At 38.4% G+C, this 17,645-nt stretch overlaps 1 protein-coding gene and 1 pseudogene across 1 annotated transcript in view; both read left to right on the top strand.

Moving 5' to 3' along the window:
- The window catches only part of LOC126260640 (uncharacterized), a 564,809-nt gene that overhangs the window by 248,965 nt on the left and 298,199 nt on the right, over positions 1-17,645 (top strand). The window contains exon 6 of the mRNA XM_049957978.1: positions 9,745-9,912. Within this exon, the coding sequence (XP_049813935.1) occupies positions 9,745-9,912 (168 nt within the window). The remainder of the gene's footprint in view (positions 1-9,744; positions 9,913-17,645) is intronic.
- Positions 12,963-13,081, top strand: LOC126261041 (5S ribosomal RNA; annotated as a pseudogene).

The raw sequence follows: 17,645 nt of genomic DNA, 5'->3' as shown, positions 1-17,645 counted from the left end.
CCCTGTGGTTATGTGGTGGTCAGACAGGCACAGGATGTCTTTCTTTTCAGGGAAAATATACAAAGTAGGGGGTCAGAAAATACCCAAGTTTGTAGTATGATACTGATAATTTATTACCCACCAGCAGGAGATATCTTAAGCTTCATAAAACATCTAGAGACAATTTTAATAGCTGTTTGTGGAGGCTGTAGTGTTGATTTTCTGTGAGACAGTAGTGACTGAAGACACTGAATTGTTGATATCCAACTTTTCACTATTTGCCACAGTGAAGTAGCCACTAAGGATTTCAGGACTTAGTGGAAGAGCAGTGGACATTTTGATTATAGACCCAACCCCTTGAGTGATTTAAATGTAAATGTGGTAGTCATTGATTGTGAAATGTAAACAACAAAATACACTGGTTTGTTAGGTTGACATCAAAGAAGAGAAATACTGTACTACAAAATCATAAATAATGACTTAGTCATGGTGTTTGGAGATAAATTATGGGACAATATCTTATATGTAGACAGTGTAGATGCAGAATTAAGCCACCTTTTACACACATTTGTAGAGTCTTCTTTTCTGATAGAACAAACCAGGATGAATTTGAGCAAAACCAAGAACAGGGAATGGATATCTCTTGGGATTAAAGTATCTTGTGGTAGAAAGAGAATGTTCTATGTAACTCAGAGGACAAATTATAGTCAAGAGTTGAAACTACTTTAACACCAGTATTATAAATTCCTTGTCTGTTTTTTTTTCTTTTTTGAAAAAAGTGAAACACAGTCACTACAAACAAAAATAAAGCATAAAGTGATGTGGAAAGTTGTTAAACAAGAATTGAACAAAAGTATTAATATGAATAATATTGAGTTCACATTATGTAACTGACAAATAAGATGACACCTTGAAATTCAATCCACTGATAATTATTGTGGACATTACTTCTAAATTAATTTATTAACACATGCAATAGAGCAACTTTGAGAAAAGCTTGTCTAATGTGACCATTAGTGTTAACTGGAATATGCATCCCAAAAATATTGATTAATAAGGTACTCTGCTTACAAGATCAAAGAATTTCCAATTCGTAAATTTCCTCCTGAAAGAAAGGATATAGCGGAGACATGGCTTAGCCACAGCCTGGGGGATGTTTCCAGAATGAGATTTTCACTCTGCAGCGGAGTGTGCGCTGATATGAAACTTCCTGGTAGATTAAAACTGTGTGCCCGACCGAGACTCGAACTCGGGACCTTTGCCTTTCGCGGGCAAGTGCTCTACCATCTGAGCTACCGAAGCATGACTCACGCCCGGTACTCACAGCTTTACTTCTGCCAGTATCTCGTCTCCTACCTTCCAAACTTTACAGAAGCTCTCCTGCGAACCTTGCAGAACTAGCACTCCTGAAAGAAAGGATATAGCGGAGACATGGCTTAGCCACAGCCTGGGGGATGTTTCCAGAATGAGATTTTCACTCTGCTGCGGAGTGTGCGCTGATGGTAGGAGACGAGATACTGGCAGAAGTAAAGCTGTGAGTGCCGGGCGTGAGTCGTGCTTCGGTAGCTCAGATGGTAGAGCACTTGCTCGCGAAAGGCAAAGGTCCCAAGTTCGAGTCTCGGTCGGGCACACATTTTTAATGTGCCAGGAAGTTTCAAACCATAGTTCACTCGAAAGCATTTTGGGGAAACCACTTTCTCAATGTGATTTTTGCAAAGTGCAGGGGAGTGAACTCTGCTTCCTTCTCACGATCTTAAAAAAGTCAGTGTCAGGCGAAACTAGTAATTTATTCTTGAAAATATATCTGACTGTCATGGAGAATAAACCATTTTTATTTATTTACTTTTATTTGTTTATTCATTCATCTATACACAGATTTCTTTGTATGGATGTTGTCATTACACACACACACACACACACACACACACACACACATCTTTTTTTTTATTTTATTTTTTTTTATTATGAATTTGGCCAGCAATGGACTGCATAGAACTTAAGACTTATGGTGTTTCTTTTTCTTCCGTTCTTCCCAGTATTCTTCATTTTCTTGCCAACTGCTCGTCTCTGCTCATCTGTCCACACTCTCTTGGGTCGAGGTTTTGGTGCATCTTCTTCATAGTTTGCGTTTTCTATAAGTAGCCTAAAGTTATTTCTGTCACGAACTATTTCTTCTGTAATACCTATTTTGTTGGCGTCTTTCTTTACTGCTTCTATCCATCCTACAGTGTTTTTCAGCTTACTAACGTAATTAAAAATTTTCTTTGTTATACGTGTTTCTTCCATTCTTTTTAAATGTCCATAAAATTTTAGCCGTTTCTTCCTCATTGTATCTGTGATCTTTTCTGTATTTTTGTATAGGTCTTCATTTCTCCTTTTAATCCCCCTATTTTCCTTATTTTTCTCAGGACCTAGAATTTTTCTTAATATTTTTCTCTCTCTTTTTTCTAGTTCTCTTAATTCGCCTTTCTTATTCAATGTTAGGCACTCTGATCCATATGTTGCTTGTGTCCTAATAACTGAATTATAATGTTTAATCTTTGCTTGTATGGATATTGACTTCTTATTGTAGTAGTTTTGTGTTAATTTATATGCAAATTCCAACTTTTTTATTCTTTCTTTATTTGTTGTGTTATCCAGTCCATTGGCTTGGATCCGCTCCCCCAGGTATTTGAATCTATCAACTCTTTTAATTTTTCCATACTTTGTTTTCATAAACTTTTCTGTATTATGTTTGTGTTCTATATACTCGGTTTTTTCGTAGGATATTTTTAGCCCAGTCTTTTCAGCAATCTCGTGTAACATATCAAGCATAACTGTTGCGTCTGTTCGGTTTTCAGTTATCAATGCCATATCATCCGCAAAGGCTAAACATTATACTTCAAATTTGTTCTTTCCTTGGCCCATGCTTATACCCTTTGTGCCTCTGTTTTTTAATGTGTTTTCCCATGTTTTTACTACTTTATCTAACACATCTATATATATAAGTGCATCATTTATAATGGAGGTACATAAGATAATGGAACAAACAGGGTATACATAAGAAATTTATAATACAAAAATACATATAGACAATTTATCACTGCATTACATAAGGCAGAACAGCCTGGGTCCAACAAGCAAAATGAATCATAAGACTCCTCCGATAATACACCTTGGCTTTATATGGTATGGAATAGTTGCATGAAGTCTTTAATGAAATAAAAACAATTTTTTTCATAAATATTCCTTAGGATATGTTTTAAATTTATAGGGTTCCTTTATGTTTTTGATCTCTTTTGGCAGTTAATTATATACCTTGATTCCTTGGTAAAACATACATTACTGGCCATTAAAATTGCTACACCAAGAAGAAATACAGATGATAAACGGATATTCATTGGACAAATATATTACACTAGAACTGACATGTGATTACATTTTCACACAATTTGGGTGCATAGATTCTGAGAAATCAGTACCCAGAACAACCACCTCTGGCCGTAATAATAGCCTTGATATTTCTGAGCATTGAGTCAAACAGAGCTTGGATGGCGCGTACAGGTACAGCTGCCCATGCAGCTTCAACACGATACCACAGTTCATCAAGAGTAGTGACTGGCGTATTGTGACGAGCCAGCTGCTCAGCCACCATTGACCAGATGTTTTCAATTGGAGAGAGATCTGGAGAATGTACTGGCCAGGGCAGCAGTCGAACATTTTCTGTATCCAGAAAGGCCTGTACAGGACCTGCGATATGCGGTCATGCATTATCCTGCTGAAATGTAGGGTTTCGCAGGGATAGAATGAAGGGTAGAGCCACGGGTCATAACACATCTGAAATGTAACGTTCACTGTTCAAAGTGCCGTCAATACGAACAAGAGGTGACCATGACGTGTAACGAATGGCACCCCATATCATCACTCCGGGTGATACGCCAGTATGGCAATGACGAATACACGCTTCCAATGTGCGTTCACCGTGATGTCACTATAGATGGATGCGACCATCATGATGCTGTAAACAGAACCTGGATTCATCCAAAAAAATTACATTTTACCATTCGTGCACCCAGGTTCGTCATTGAGTACGCCATTGCGCTCCTGTCTGTGATGGAGAGTCAAGGGTAACCGCAGCCATGGCCTCCGAGCTGATAGTCCATGCTGCTGTAAACATCGTCGAACGGTTCATGCAAGTGGTTGTTGTCTTGCAAACGTCCCCATCTGTTGATTCAGGGATCGAGATGTGGCTGCACGATCCGTTACAGCCATGCGGATAAGATGCCTGTCATCTCAACTGCTAGTGATACGAGGCCACTGGGATCCAGCACGGTGTTCTGTATTACCTTCCTGAACCCACCGATTCCATATTCTGCTAACAGTCATTGGATCTCAACCAACGTGAGAGCATCAATGTCGCGATACGATAAACTGCAATCGCAATAGGCTACAATCCGACCTTTATCAAAGTCGGAAATGTGATGGTACGCATTTCTTTTCCTTATACGAGGCATCACAGCAACGTTTCACCAGGCAACGCCAGTCAACTGCTGTTTGTGTATGAGAAATCGGTTGGAAACTTTCCTCATGTCAGCACATTGTAGGTGTCGCCACTGGCGCCAACCTTGTGTGAATGCTCTGAAAAGCTAATCATTTGCATATCATAGCATCTTCTTCCTGTAGGTTAAATTTCGCATCTGTAGCACGTCATCTTCATGGTGTAGCAATGGCCAATAGTGTAGTTGTTGGGTCTTTTCACTATTCATTCTATCCAGACACAAATAATCACTGTATCTGGTTTTATGATCATGTATGGAGCTGTTTGCTGCATATTTCTCTATTTTTTCCATAAAAACTGATTTGGATTACATACTCATTGGAACTGTCAGAATATTCCATTTTTTGAATAGCTCAATGCAGTGGGAACTTTTGCGATTTTCAAAAATCTCTCTAATAGAAATCAGCTACGATGTTCTCTGAAAATAGCCTCACAATTTTGAAATGTACAAATAATGCTCTAAGAAAGTATTAATTAGAGCTCAAGTCTGTTACCAGTTCATATAGTTTTTGTAGTCATCTGTTGATGAGACTGTAAAGAAAGTCTGCACTCAAGATGAGGAAGATTAAATTCCAATTCCAGACCCTGTTGTATCCATTTTAGTGTTTCTACCAAAATCTGTAAGTATGAGGGCATGCTGAAAATTAATACCGCCAAATTGTTTATGTGAAAACTTGTAAAGCTTTTTAAACAAAACAAACATAACCAACATTATACATTTTTATTCTTCATGCCTACATATTTATTTCTCAATCTAGTCATCCTGGTGATGAACACAGTTCTCCCAATGAGTAACAGTTTGTTGACATCATCTCTGTAGAATGTTTGACTTTGTTGACAAATGTACAGTCTCCCTTCTCATTATATACTACACTTACCTGAGAGCCGTGTCTGTGTTATTCAATGATTTTCTGTGCTGAGTTCATCAACCAAATTCCGATGAGTCTTGTTTGCTATATGCAGTCATCCACTCAAATCTCTGTCACATACATTAAGGTTACTACCACTGTTTCATTCATTACAAGCTCTGCCAACCCAGAATCCCACAATACTGATGTCAATACAATCATCACCATACATTGCTTTCAATCGTTTATGGGTTTCAATTGGTGGCATGTTTTCTGCTGTTAGAGACTCGACTACAGTGTGCTGTTTCTCAAGCATGGAGATAGTGATGTTACACGCCACCAGGTTATACAATATAATTCTGACCCCTCTAATAGCAGAGGGCTGCAGCTTGTGCCAGTGAAGCAAGGAAGTCAACCATATTGATAACAGAATAAAAAAATCTGAGCCACTGGCTGTAAAACTCTAATGAATGATTTAACAAATACAGTTGGAGGTTTCTTCAGAATAAAGATAGATAACTGAAGACAAAAAATCTGAGAGAAAATTGATGTGAGCTTCCTAGCATTTGCAATACATCTAGAAAATCTTTCAGAAACAATCATATAAATAATTTTTAAGGGGAAATAGCAAACATAAACTGATCCCAGAATTTCAGCTGAAAAAAACAAATTAATGAGAAACATAAAAAATGCACAAAAATATATAGAAACCTAATATATAATGTAATCAGAAAACCTTGGCGTCCTGTATTGGAAATAAAGCATTTTAGTAGGACTGGAAATCAGGGTTTAGGATCATCAGTCACCATTTATTACAAATAAATGATTTATTCATAACAGTTTTCAGAAACAAGCAATAAACTTTACATGAAAATATGGATGCTTTTTTAAATTCAAATGAACTTATGATTTTAAAACACTGATTCAACAATATAAAGCTTTCTGATAGAAAAAGGCAATAATTTAATTTAAAGGAACATAAAAATTTCTTTGTCTGACCCTAACAATGCCCTCTAAGAGGTTAAGAGATCAGTAAGAAACACAATTTTAGCAGTTAACAAAATGTCGAACAAAGAATGATAATTCTCAGAATTTATTAACAATGGATAATAAGTGCAAAGGGATGTGATCATGCTAATAATAATTAGCCTGAAGAAGGAACAAGATTATGCCAGTAAAGGGCAAGAATTTGATCCAGGGAAATGAGGGATCACAAACCCTGCTTATTGGAATAACTTTGAAGAATATGTGACAATCACCACTAGCAGGGACAAGAGACCCCGATACTCCCAGTGAATACCACAGGTGAAACTCTTCATTCCCACCAACATTTTTAGGAAAGCATTGACATATGAGCCGCTTTTTCTTTTAGAAATACAAAAATACAACACCAGTAAAAACATAGGAGTCTTAATGTGCAACCCAAAGGTATGGTAATATACAAAACTAAAAACCTATACTTTAACACAGTATTTAGTGACCGCTTGGAGAGCACTAGTTGTTAAAACAAACACTCCAAAATTGTATCAAAGACACTGATGGGTAGTAAAAAACAAAAATAACATATCTTGTATATGAATTCTGTGCATAGAATGGGCTACAATAACACTGTTGCACACAATGGCAGACACAGTTAATGCCTCACTAACCCTACTGCCTGACAACTGGCGGGTGGGCAAACAGAACTACTGTGAGACTACAAGCATGCAAAACAAGGCTCACAAGCCCCAACCAGGCTCGTATGCTCACACCTGTACACAGCAGTACAAGGCCCACAAGCAATCAAGTGTAACATAGACACCTGGAGTCTGGAGCATACATGAGTAAATATTAAATTACCAAGATGCCAACTGGATGCACACAAAATCAAATTAGCACAACCAGGCCCAGAACACGCCAGTGAAACCCTAAGTGTACTGACAAAGTTTCAATTGAGCATAATAAATACAATTTACAAACACATGAGGAGCTACAGCCAAATCAAGAGAACAACCCAAGGAAATTTAAATGTTAAAACATTTGGGTCAAAACAACATTTAAATGTGCCATAAAACTAGTTCACAAAGTATTCAGTTGTAAATCTGCTTTGCACTCATTGCTTATCGAGTGCAGAGGCGACACCCAAAACTCCCCACCAGATATCTGGAGAGAAAATAAGGCTGTCAAATATAATCTCTGATCAGCAATCCAGTCTGTTTGGAACACACTAAATGACAGTAACAAAAGAGGGAAAACAACAACTACCCACAATGATCAAAGATTTTCAAGGTAATAATGCCAGTGAAGTACCAGGAGGGTTATGCCACATGTTGTTTAGTCTTAGCAATAGTCTTGTACACTCCTAAATGGCCACCCAGCACAGAATTGTGGAGATAATGGAAGACAGTTTGTACCAACTCCTTGGGTAGGCAGGTAGGCTGATCTTAAATTCCTTACGGCAAATCAGACCTTTATTTAAAACATAATTCATAACATGCTACTCCCCCCCCCCCCCCCCCCCCCCCCCCGTAACCCACACTTAGTAAAATGAATTGAAGGCTCTTGATCCTGTTTGTGCTTCAGAGCCAAAAAGAGCTCGAGTGCATCACACACACACAAGCTATAGGTGGAGCTTAACGAACACTTCCAACATGACTGTCCCTCTCAAACACATGGCTGAGGAAGTCAGCAATTTGATTTTCTGTGCCTCTAATATGTTTGACAGTAATTTGGAAAGCCAAAATGTGGACTGCCTGATGAGGAATCCTCCTCATCTCTCTTTGGCATGGTTATCAGTCTCGAGTTGGAATTCCCTAAGCTCAAGATAAAATTTAAACTTCTGTAAGGCAAAGAGAACCACAGGAGTTTCCCACTCATAAAACAAATGTATAAACTCAGCAGGAGATAATCTCTTCACCACATATGCTATCGGACCGCATTGGCCCTCGGATTCCTATAAATAATGGCATTTGAGGCAACATTCTATATAATAAACAAAAATTCAAAATAAGGTATCGCTAAAACTGGTGGATTACTAGGAGCTTCTTTGATGGCTTCAAACAAGGCTTGTTAACTTTTGCTCATCTCAAAAACCTCTCCCTTCCTACACACGCTATGAAGGGGGCCTGCCATTTGTGCCAAATTAGGCACAAATTTGTGAAAAAATTGGCCATGCCAGTAAACCTGGCTACCCCCTCTTGTTCTTAGATGGAGGGAATTTATGCAAATCATGCATATGTTCCTGATCAATTCTGGTGCCTTCAGCAGACACCAAATGACCAATAAAGAGATTTGCCAACAGCCTATGTTAATCTTAGAGGGCTTAAGGGTGAGCCCCACCTCCCTAAACTGAAGCAAGACTTGTCCAAGATGTTCAGCAAAGGTAGTGCTATAAATAATGACATCATTCAGAGAGGTATAAATGGATTTTAATTTAAGACCACAGTAGCTGAGATAACGCAGCAGCTCTAGTTGAGAGGCTGAAGGAAACCAAATTAAATTCATATGGGTTTCAGTCAGTGCCGAAGGCAGTGACCTGTTTAGAATCTACAGTTAAGAGAATCTGATAGGATGTTTAATTCAACACACTAAAGAAACATGCTCCAGAAACCACATTAAACTACTGTAGAGATCCAGCAAGGGAACAGACCCCAAAATAACCTTCTCATTCAATGCCTTATAGTTAACATCAGGTCATAGATAACCTCCCCCCCCCCCCCCCCCTTGCTTGTGTCATGTATATACCTCAGTCAGCTTTCCTGCTTGACTGACACAAATCCAATCCTCTGCCACTAGAGGGCTCCACATTGTGCAGTGTAACATGGCAGTGTGCAATGTACCTATGTTGGTGCATGGGAAACAGTGTGCTGTAATTGAGAAAACTGAAACATTAATTCATAGAGTTTGTCCACACATGGAGCATCCTCTCCTTCAGCGTGACATTGCCAGGCCATACATGAGCCCTGTGATAAATGCAACAATAAGACACATTTGGTTTACTGTTATTGTTCATCCTCCATACAGTCCCAACTTGACCTGTCTGATTTTCCTCCATTTCCAAAACTTGGAGAATACCTTCAATGACTTCACTTTGATAGTAAGCAAGTGGTGCAAGCAGAGATGAGGTTGTGGCTCCATCAATAAAATCAATCATTCTATAGTGAGAGAATCAAACTGGTCTCTCATTTGGAGAAATGTGTTTATCACCAGGGTGACTACATTGAGAAACAGATACGTAGACACAAAGAATAAGGATGTAGAGTGTTAATAAAGTCTGTTTTATTTAAAAAGCTTTAAGAGTTTCCACATTAAAAAATCAGAGGCATTACTTTTCAGCAAAACATTGTATATATAATCTGTTCCAGGCCTGGCACTTTTATTGAAATTTATTTTATTTTGCAGCTTGCTGTTAGTGGAGGTCCCACAGAAGATCATATCATTGGAGGTCTTACAAAAGCTAATGTCAGTGATCCAATCATCAAGAATATATCAGCTTCTGCACTGCCTACAATTGATAACAGATTAGATGGAACTTTCAAGATAGCTCGAATTCTCAGTGCAGAAACTCAGGTAAAGAAAACACTCAACTTCAAAATATGATTCTAACATTCGGAAGTGCTAGAGTTAATGTGCTGCAATTTCAGTCTGTCATTTTTATTGCTATTAATTATCAAGAACATATCTGTTTAATCTCTTAAAATAAAATACTCTTGTGTGTTACTGAATGGTACTACTGATCTATCAGGTTATTATTATTGTGACCAACAATAGTAATACCCCTCTTATTCTTTACAGTTAGCTGCATAAAAATATCAATTATTACTGAAGAAGTTCTATTAAGGTTATTTTAATGGATAATCTTGAGTCTGATTTGTGAAAATTTTGCTGCTGCTGTATTAATGAACTGCTCCAAGTATACCTCTTGCACATGCTTGTCAATGATTTTCACTGAAGTGATGAGGTTCATTTGGAGGAGTTTTTTAGTAGTATCAGTAGCCTATATCTTTTATTTAGAACTAGGCATCTTGCAAGAATCATTCTGTTAAAATGCCTCGTTTTTTCATATTGTTTTTATATAACACCATGGTTATCAGTTTTCTTCTCTAAAGTGTATATTTTCCTTTGGTTTTATTCTATTTCTGAACGTTTTCAGCTTTCCATTGGTGTCACTCCTATTAAATATTTTAAATTCATTTTTATGAAAGTATGTATGTCACTATGATGTTTTGTTGGAAATTGCCACAGTGGGACTATGTTGTGCAAAAACAAAAGTGAATTATTACAAAAAAGTAAAATTAATAGTACTATTTATTTAAATCATGTAGTATCGTTATTGGTTTCAAGCTGACAGAGGCATTCCCATATGTCTATGCATGTTTAAAATTAGATGTACCATGTGCTATGCAATTGATGTTTGTTTTTGCCACAACAAAAAAAAAGTAAACAACACATGTACAACATATGTTACATGCAGTTTTAAATATGAACACCCATCTGGATATGAATATGTTGGTGCAGTATCATTAATGGCACTATTTGTTTTTAATAAATGGTGTTACTAACAGCAGTTGGCTACTTAGTTAGTTTCATGTTCCATTAATAAGTTGCTTGATAATTCATAATGGTATGAAATAAGTCATTGCATGTTCACATTACAAGTTATTGTTATTATTAATAATATTACATATATTTTTAAATACACAGATGTGAGTTAACTACTCCAACCCACCACCTTTTACACTTTACAATAACAGAAATTCTTCCATGGAATATAAGGAGTTGGTTGACATTTTTACTTTTTTGTAAGAATTAACCTGTATAAGTCAACATACTTGTCGAACACCCTTATCTGAATAATGAGCCAGCACATGGATTCTGTAAAGCTTTTGATTTATTTTTCTGCAACATAATCATAGTTTATGGGTTACAAAGGTGATGTAAATTCCCAGTGAGATCACACACAACTCAAACTAAAGGGAGATACACAATCAACTTGTACAGCATTACAACAAGATGCTTGAGCTTTCTATGCTCTTGACCTGTATCACTTTCTCGAAGGAAATACTTGTAATGCCTCTGTACTCTGAGAAGCCTTGCGTATCAGTGTAGTTGGGTGTTCACAATGCAGATATGTATCAAATGGATCATAGATTGGGAGTACGAAGCACAGCAGGCCCATAAAGTTTATTTATTTAAATTTATTTAGCTTTGGAAGCACAACTTGAGCATGCTTGCCCAGGACTGTGGTCTCAGGTCTGTTTTTCCAAAATCCAGTATTATGTTAATTGACTGCTTATAAAACCTACATATAGTATATGCCTTTCACTGCATTCTAAAGATAGTCTCAGGGGTTAACCTGTTTTGAAGTTTTTTTTTTTTTTTTCCATCTGTGTGATAGGAAATACTTACAAAACTTGAGCAACCACCTGTTGTCTGTGCCCTGAAACATAAATTTCTCTCCTACATGCCATTTAGTTTCCTCAGTGATCCTGAAATATTGACACTCATTCAGATAATACCTAATCAGTGGAGCCTTATCTGCACATGCGTGACAGTGCATGGACCACGATGCTACAAAAAGCCATGAAAAAAAATGTGATTTTTCTGGGAGTCATATGCGGGTTCAGTTAATTACAGAGATAAAAGATCAAATGTTTTAGCCCTTGGCCTAGTGTCCATTTGTATACATATCAGAAGAAAGGGCATAATGTAGCTCTCCTATAGCACAGGGTCAAAATTTAAACATTAGACACTTCCTCCAGACCAAGCAAATTGAGGATGTTGGTTGGTTCTCTGCATTATAATAATCAGTAGTTCTGCATACACACTGACTGGATTACAATGGTAAAAGTCAACCATCAGGCAAGAAATGATATTACTGCTCATATGATACTTTTGGGATTTACCCATCATCAGATATCCAGGGGCAATTGCTGCACGTGGATATGGTTTTTCTGCTTATATGTGAAACAAAGATTTGCATAACTTTGTCACATTTATATTCTTTTGCATTAGGTGTAGTTTAGGATAGACCTTAGGAACCTTATAAAAGCACCATTTTTCATGGGCAGTTCCTGAGAAATCCCAAAAAACCATGATTTTTGGGTACCAAATGTACTGATTGTGAGGATAGCCACGTCTATTATTTCTGTTCATGGCATATTGTAGAAATTTTCATCATCTATTCTTATGATGATATTCTCAGGAACTTAGAAACTTTTTTTTATATCATTATCAAGATCAGGAAGTTCATAGTTACCATCTTTATGCATATAAAATATGCATGTAATATCTGGGCTGAGGAATAAATGTAATTTTAACCAATGTAACACTTGGCAAGAGATGTGGGGTCATTCTGAGGTCATTGCAAGGATTCTTAGTACAGAAAACTATGTTTGTAGTTGGCTTTTTTTGACAATGAATGGTGCCATGTGGCAGTGTAAGCACCTTACAAAAATTTATTTTGTCATATTATATTCTTTGTACTTGCAAATCAAACACCACGTTTTTTGGTATACTGTAGGTGCAGCCTAAAAATGTTGTGCACTTTTATGTACAGTAGTGTGCAGGGAACTTTCATTTGATGGGAGATGATTTTGTGTTAACCTTATATTATGCTTGCCAATGGCCTTGCTGCAGTTGTAACACCAGTTCCTATCAGATCACTGAAGGTAAGAGCTGTTGGGCTTGGCTAGCACTTGGATGGGTGACTGTCTGAGTCTGCCAAGTGCCGTTGGCAAGGGGGGGGGGGGGGGGGGAGCACTAAGCCATTGTGAGACCAACTGAGGAGTTATTTGGCTGAGAAGTAGTGGTTCTGGTCACAAAAACTGACAATGTCCAGGAGAACAGTGTGCTGACCACAAGCCTCTCCATATCCACATCCAATGACCTGTATCAGCTGAGGATGGCATGGCAGTCAGTCGGTACTGTTGGGCCTTCCGAGACCTGCTCAGACAGAGTTATTTTAGGCTTACTTATTTCTTGTTTATACATGTCAAAGTATGTAAATGTGTAGAAGTATATAAATAAACTGTCAAAACTCTACTGACCTATAGAATTCTTTTTATAAAAGCAGAATACCCTGCTGTGGCAGGAGAAAGAAGGGAAGCAGTTGAAAAATGCTACTACTGGAGAACAAAAAGGTGAATATGCTCCTCTTTAAAGGACTCTGACAGAAAAAAGCGGAACCAGCCATCACAATCCTGAGTCTATCTATCTCACCAAAAATTTTGGCATCTGGACATATTCACACTTTTTTGTGCTAAAGAGAGCAGCAGAGAGACAGTGGCAGTAAAAGAGAGGGGAGACAGACAGGAAGAGAGATGAAACAGTGAAGGTCAGAGAGAAAAAGTGAGTGGCCATGTCAGAGAAAGAGAGCTACATGAAGACAATTGAAGTGGGAGCCAAAGAGAGAGGAGACATTGGAAATGAAAAAGATGAGTGGAGACCATACTTAGGTTTGAGGGGGAGGGGGGGGGGGGGCACCCATCCAGACGAATGAAATTTAAAATGAAAAAATTTGATCATGCTGCTCCATCCCATATACTCATGTGTTAAAATTGACTGCTCTAGGAATTGAAACCCCCACACCATTCCATCCCTGAGGGCATGTGTGGAGAGGAGACAATGGTTGTTGAAGAGAAGGACAGCAGACTGTAAGTGAGAAAGAAACAGACAGTGAAAATGGGAGAGAGAAAGAATGGGGCAAAGACAATGGCAGTGAGGCAGAGTCATGGAGAAGGAGACAGTGGTATGGATCAATGAGAGAAATGGTTGAAGACTTTTGACAGTGGAACAGGTAGATAAGAGAAAGTGCCGACTGGAGAAAAAGCATGTGACACTGGGAGAGAGACATATATAGACAGTGCAGTGAGAGGGAGATACTGAGTATGAAGGCTTCACTAAAAAACTAAAACTAAAAAAAAAGACTGTGTCCAAACAGTCCATAAAGGCCCAATGGTACTGACCAGCTGTCATGTTGTCCGCAATGCACAGGTGTCACTGGATGCGGATACGGAGGGCATGTGGTCAGCACACCACACTCCCGGATGTATGTCAGGTTATGAAATCGGAGCCGCTACTCTTCTCAGTCAAGTAGGTCCTCAGTTTACCTCACGAGGGCTGAGTACACCCCGCTTGCCAACAGCATTAAGCAGACTGGGTGGTCACCTGTCCAAGCACTAGCCCAGCCCAACAGTGTTTAACTTCGGTGATTTGATGGGAACTGATGTTACCACTGTGGCAAGGCCATTGGTGAAAGTTTCACTACAGAGAGAAACAAGGGGAAAAGGATTGAGAATGTTCTGTGTTAGGAGTACAGATTTGTTTGCCTGCTAAATTTTTGGTGAGGAAGGCAGAATGAGGACTGATGCAGCTGATTTTGCACGTATGTTAGAGTCTTTTAAAGAGGAGCATATTTGCCTTTTGTGCCCTGACAGCTGCAATTTTCAACTGGTAGTTAATGTTTCAATACCAGTATTGTTCATGATCCCCAGACAGAATTTTACTACCAGATGGCTTCTGTTTTCCCAACCACAGTTGCAACTAAAGGCTTCAATGTACTTCACACCTGGTGGACATGTTATGAGGAATCTCAGTAAGCAAGAAAATGGTTTTTGATGATCTCAATGATGCTCACACAGTCTCTTAATCCGTTTCACCTGATCAATTTGTTTGTGATTTTCCCTAACATTGCGAATGAAAGCTTACTCCCTAAAGTGTTGTCAAGTTCAAAGTCCATACCAAAATCCAAATTTATTGCTTCCAAATCACAGTGTGGCATTTGAGAGTGACAACAAGAACAGTAGGGCTATGCAGTTATCTCTATTGTCCACTGAGAGAAACTGATGAAATGGGACCTTGTAGTTGGTTCACCTGCTAAATCTCAGCACCCACTGGATTTCCAACTTACATTCCTCATTCTCTCAACAAAAAACACACACACTCCCAAATCTATACAAAAAGAAACCACATTTAGCTCCATTGGCTTCTAAATGTTTTGTCCAAAGAAATTTGAAAAAATATAGACATTGCAATTACCAAAGGAGAACTTCAGATTACTTCAAAAAATCAAAAAGCTCTTTTAGACACACATAGACTTAGCCACAAGCTTTGGTTCACGCATTGTAGTGCAGTGGTTATAATTCTTGGCTGATGTGTTGTGGGTCGCCAGTTCAAACCATACCTCCAACAGTTAATTGTTATTTAGTATTCACGTTTTTGTGGAAGGTTCTTGAAATATGTTTATATGTTCTAATATATGTGGTGTTTGTATAAATATCTGGACTATCCCCCCAGGAATAGTTCTTGTTCAGACAGCCAGTGATAAACATGCTTTCACGTCTAAGTGTTGTACTTCACTGATGACCCTACTTTTGGATTTGGACTTGATTGTGGCTATGACATGACATAGTTTGGTGGAGATGCCGAATGCTTCAGAATACCTACATCACAATGGCTCCAGTAAGGCAGTGTAAAAGATGTTGCCTGCATGGACAGGAACGGATTACAAGTGCTGCCTTTGGTTGTTGATGGATATGACTGCAGCAAATTAGCAAAGAAGCTCTGTGTGAAATTGTTCCCTAACAAATCACTCACCTGCATATCTTTTGTCACAGGCATTGAACTCCTTTCCTTACAGAAGGTGTTTCATTGCCTGGTAAGGAATTGATTTACAAAAGGGGCATTAAGGAAGTTGCAGATGATGAAAGTCAGGATAATCTAGAGAAGCATAGATTCAAAAACAGATATGAATGAGAGTTAGCTCTGTCACAAGTTTCCATAAATTATCATTCACATAATGTAGCCACTGGGCAAGCAATGGACATGCTGTAGGGCAAGTTGATAGCACGCAAGTTCTCACAGCAAAACAGTCTTCAGAATAAAGATCAGTCCCCAGAGAGAGCACAGAAATAAAATAATGTGTATCACAATTACAGAAGAAACTAACCGTTGGTCATGCTTATGGTAACAGTAACAGGGGTCAGCCAAAACAGCTTACCATGCTACATGCTGATCTGCAGCACCAGTATCTTGTGGTGCAGATGTAGCAATAGTACAGTCACAATCATTGTAACAATGTGCCTAGTAACTCTAAATATTATGGGTGGTTCATGGGTGACTAACCTAGGCTGTTTCCAAGGTAATGGGAAGCACTGGCCACTAAATGCAGATAACTGCCTTACACCAAGCCTTACAGTGTTGACACCTGTAGAAACTGCAATGGAATGGGCTGGAGAGCTGCTCCCAAGGTTATTTAAAGACTGGTCAATAGGCTAAGGTGCACCTTCATGGCACAGAACTGGCACAAAGTCTCAGAACTTGGGAGAACTCTGTATGCCTCCACCTGTGCATGGCTTCAACAGTGATTCTAAGCGATGTCCAAAAACTGAGCTAGATTGTGCTGTCATTTGCGTTTTTTATTTTAGTTAAACAGGGAATGTTAAATTTGTCATTCCCCCTTCAAGCGATGGTCCCCTATGTAGACAGTACCTTATTACTGTCTGTGGAGTTGGGAAAATTAATTTAGCAGTGTCAAATCAGTAATTATATTTGATGTCTTATTAATTAATTAATGAACTGGTCTAGGTTAGGTACCAGTTTACTCAGAATTTTATTTGGAATACGAATCTTGATCAGATTTAAAGGATTAATTTTAACAGTCCCTCTTCCTTTGTGGTGAGGACTGGTCTGGACAGATGCTGTGGTCTTGTCAAGTGTGTTTTATGTTTGACCAAGTTACTGCACTACAGCTGCCTCCTCAACTGTACGATTTGGGCAACAGCTGCCCTAAAAAAAAAACAGAGCCCTTTTCAACTCCAGTACACAACAACAACAAAAAACACACAAATTAAGACACTTAATAAATAAGACTAAAACTTTTTAATGAATGGTACCTAGCAGAACTACCTCTGTACACAATATTATATAAAATAATTCCTCAGCCTAAGTACAAGTTTCCCTCAATACTGCCTCCATTTATTTTTACAGTTTTTAATTTCGTTGTGAGAAGGAGGTCAGTGTGACCTACGGGAACCCTTCCCACAGACAATATTTATCAGCGCTGTAATGACTATCATTAACTTGACCCAGATCATGACACTAAATTAAAACATTAGTTATACTGGATGAATCACTGGACAAGAACTCAATGGGCCCTTTAATTTTACACTAAACACTGGCACTCACAACTCCTGGTCAGGTGAACAGAAGGACACATCCTGCTGTTTGCAACTGAACTCGGGCTCGTTTACTACCTATTTTTCACGTGGCTCATCTGTAAAGGGGGTTGGTAGGAAACGGTT

This window comes from Schistocerca nitens, chromosome 5 (genome assembly GCF_023898315.1).
Source record: "Schistocerca nitens isolate TAMUIC-IGC-003100 chromosome 5, iqSchNite1.1, whole genome shotgun sequence".
NCBI classification, from domain to species: Eukaryota; Metazoa; Arthropoda; class Insecta; order Orthoptera; family Acrididae; genus Schistocerca; species Schistocerca nitens.
The sequence above is the reverse complement of the archived record's forward strand: the minus strand, read 5'-3'. Positions and strand labels throughout refer to the sequence as shown.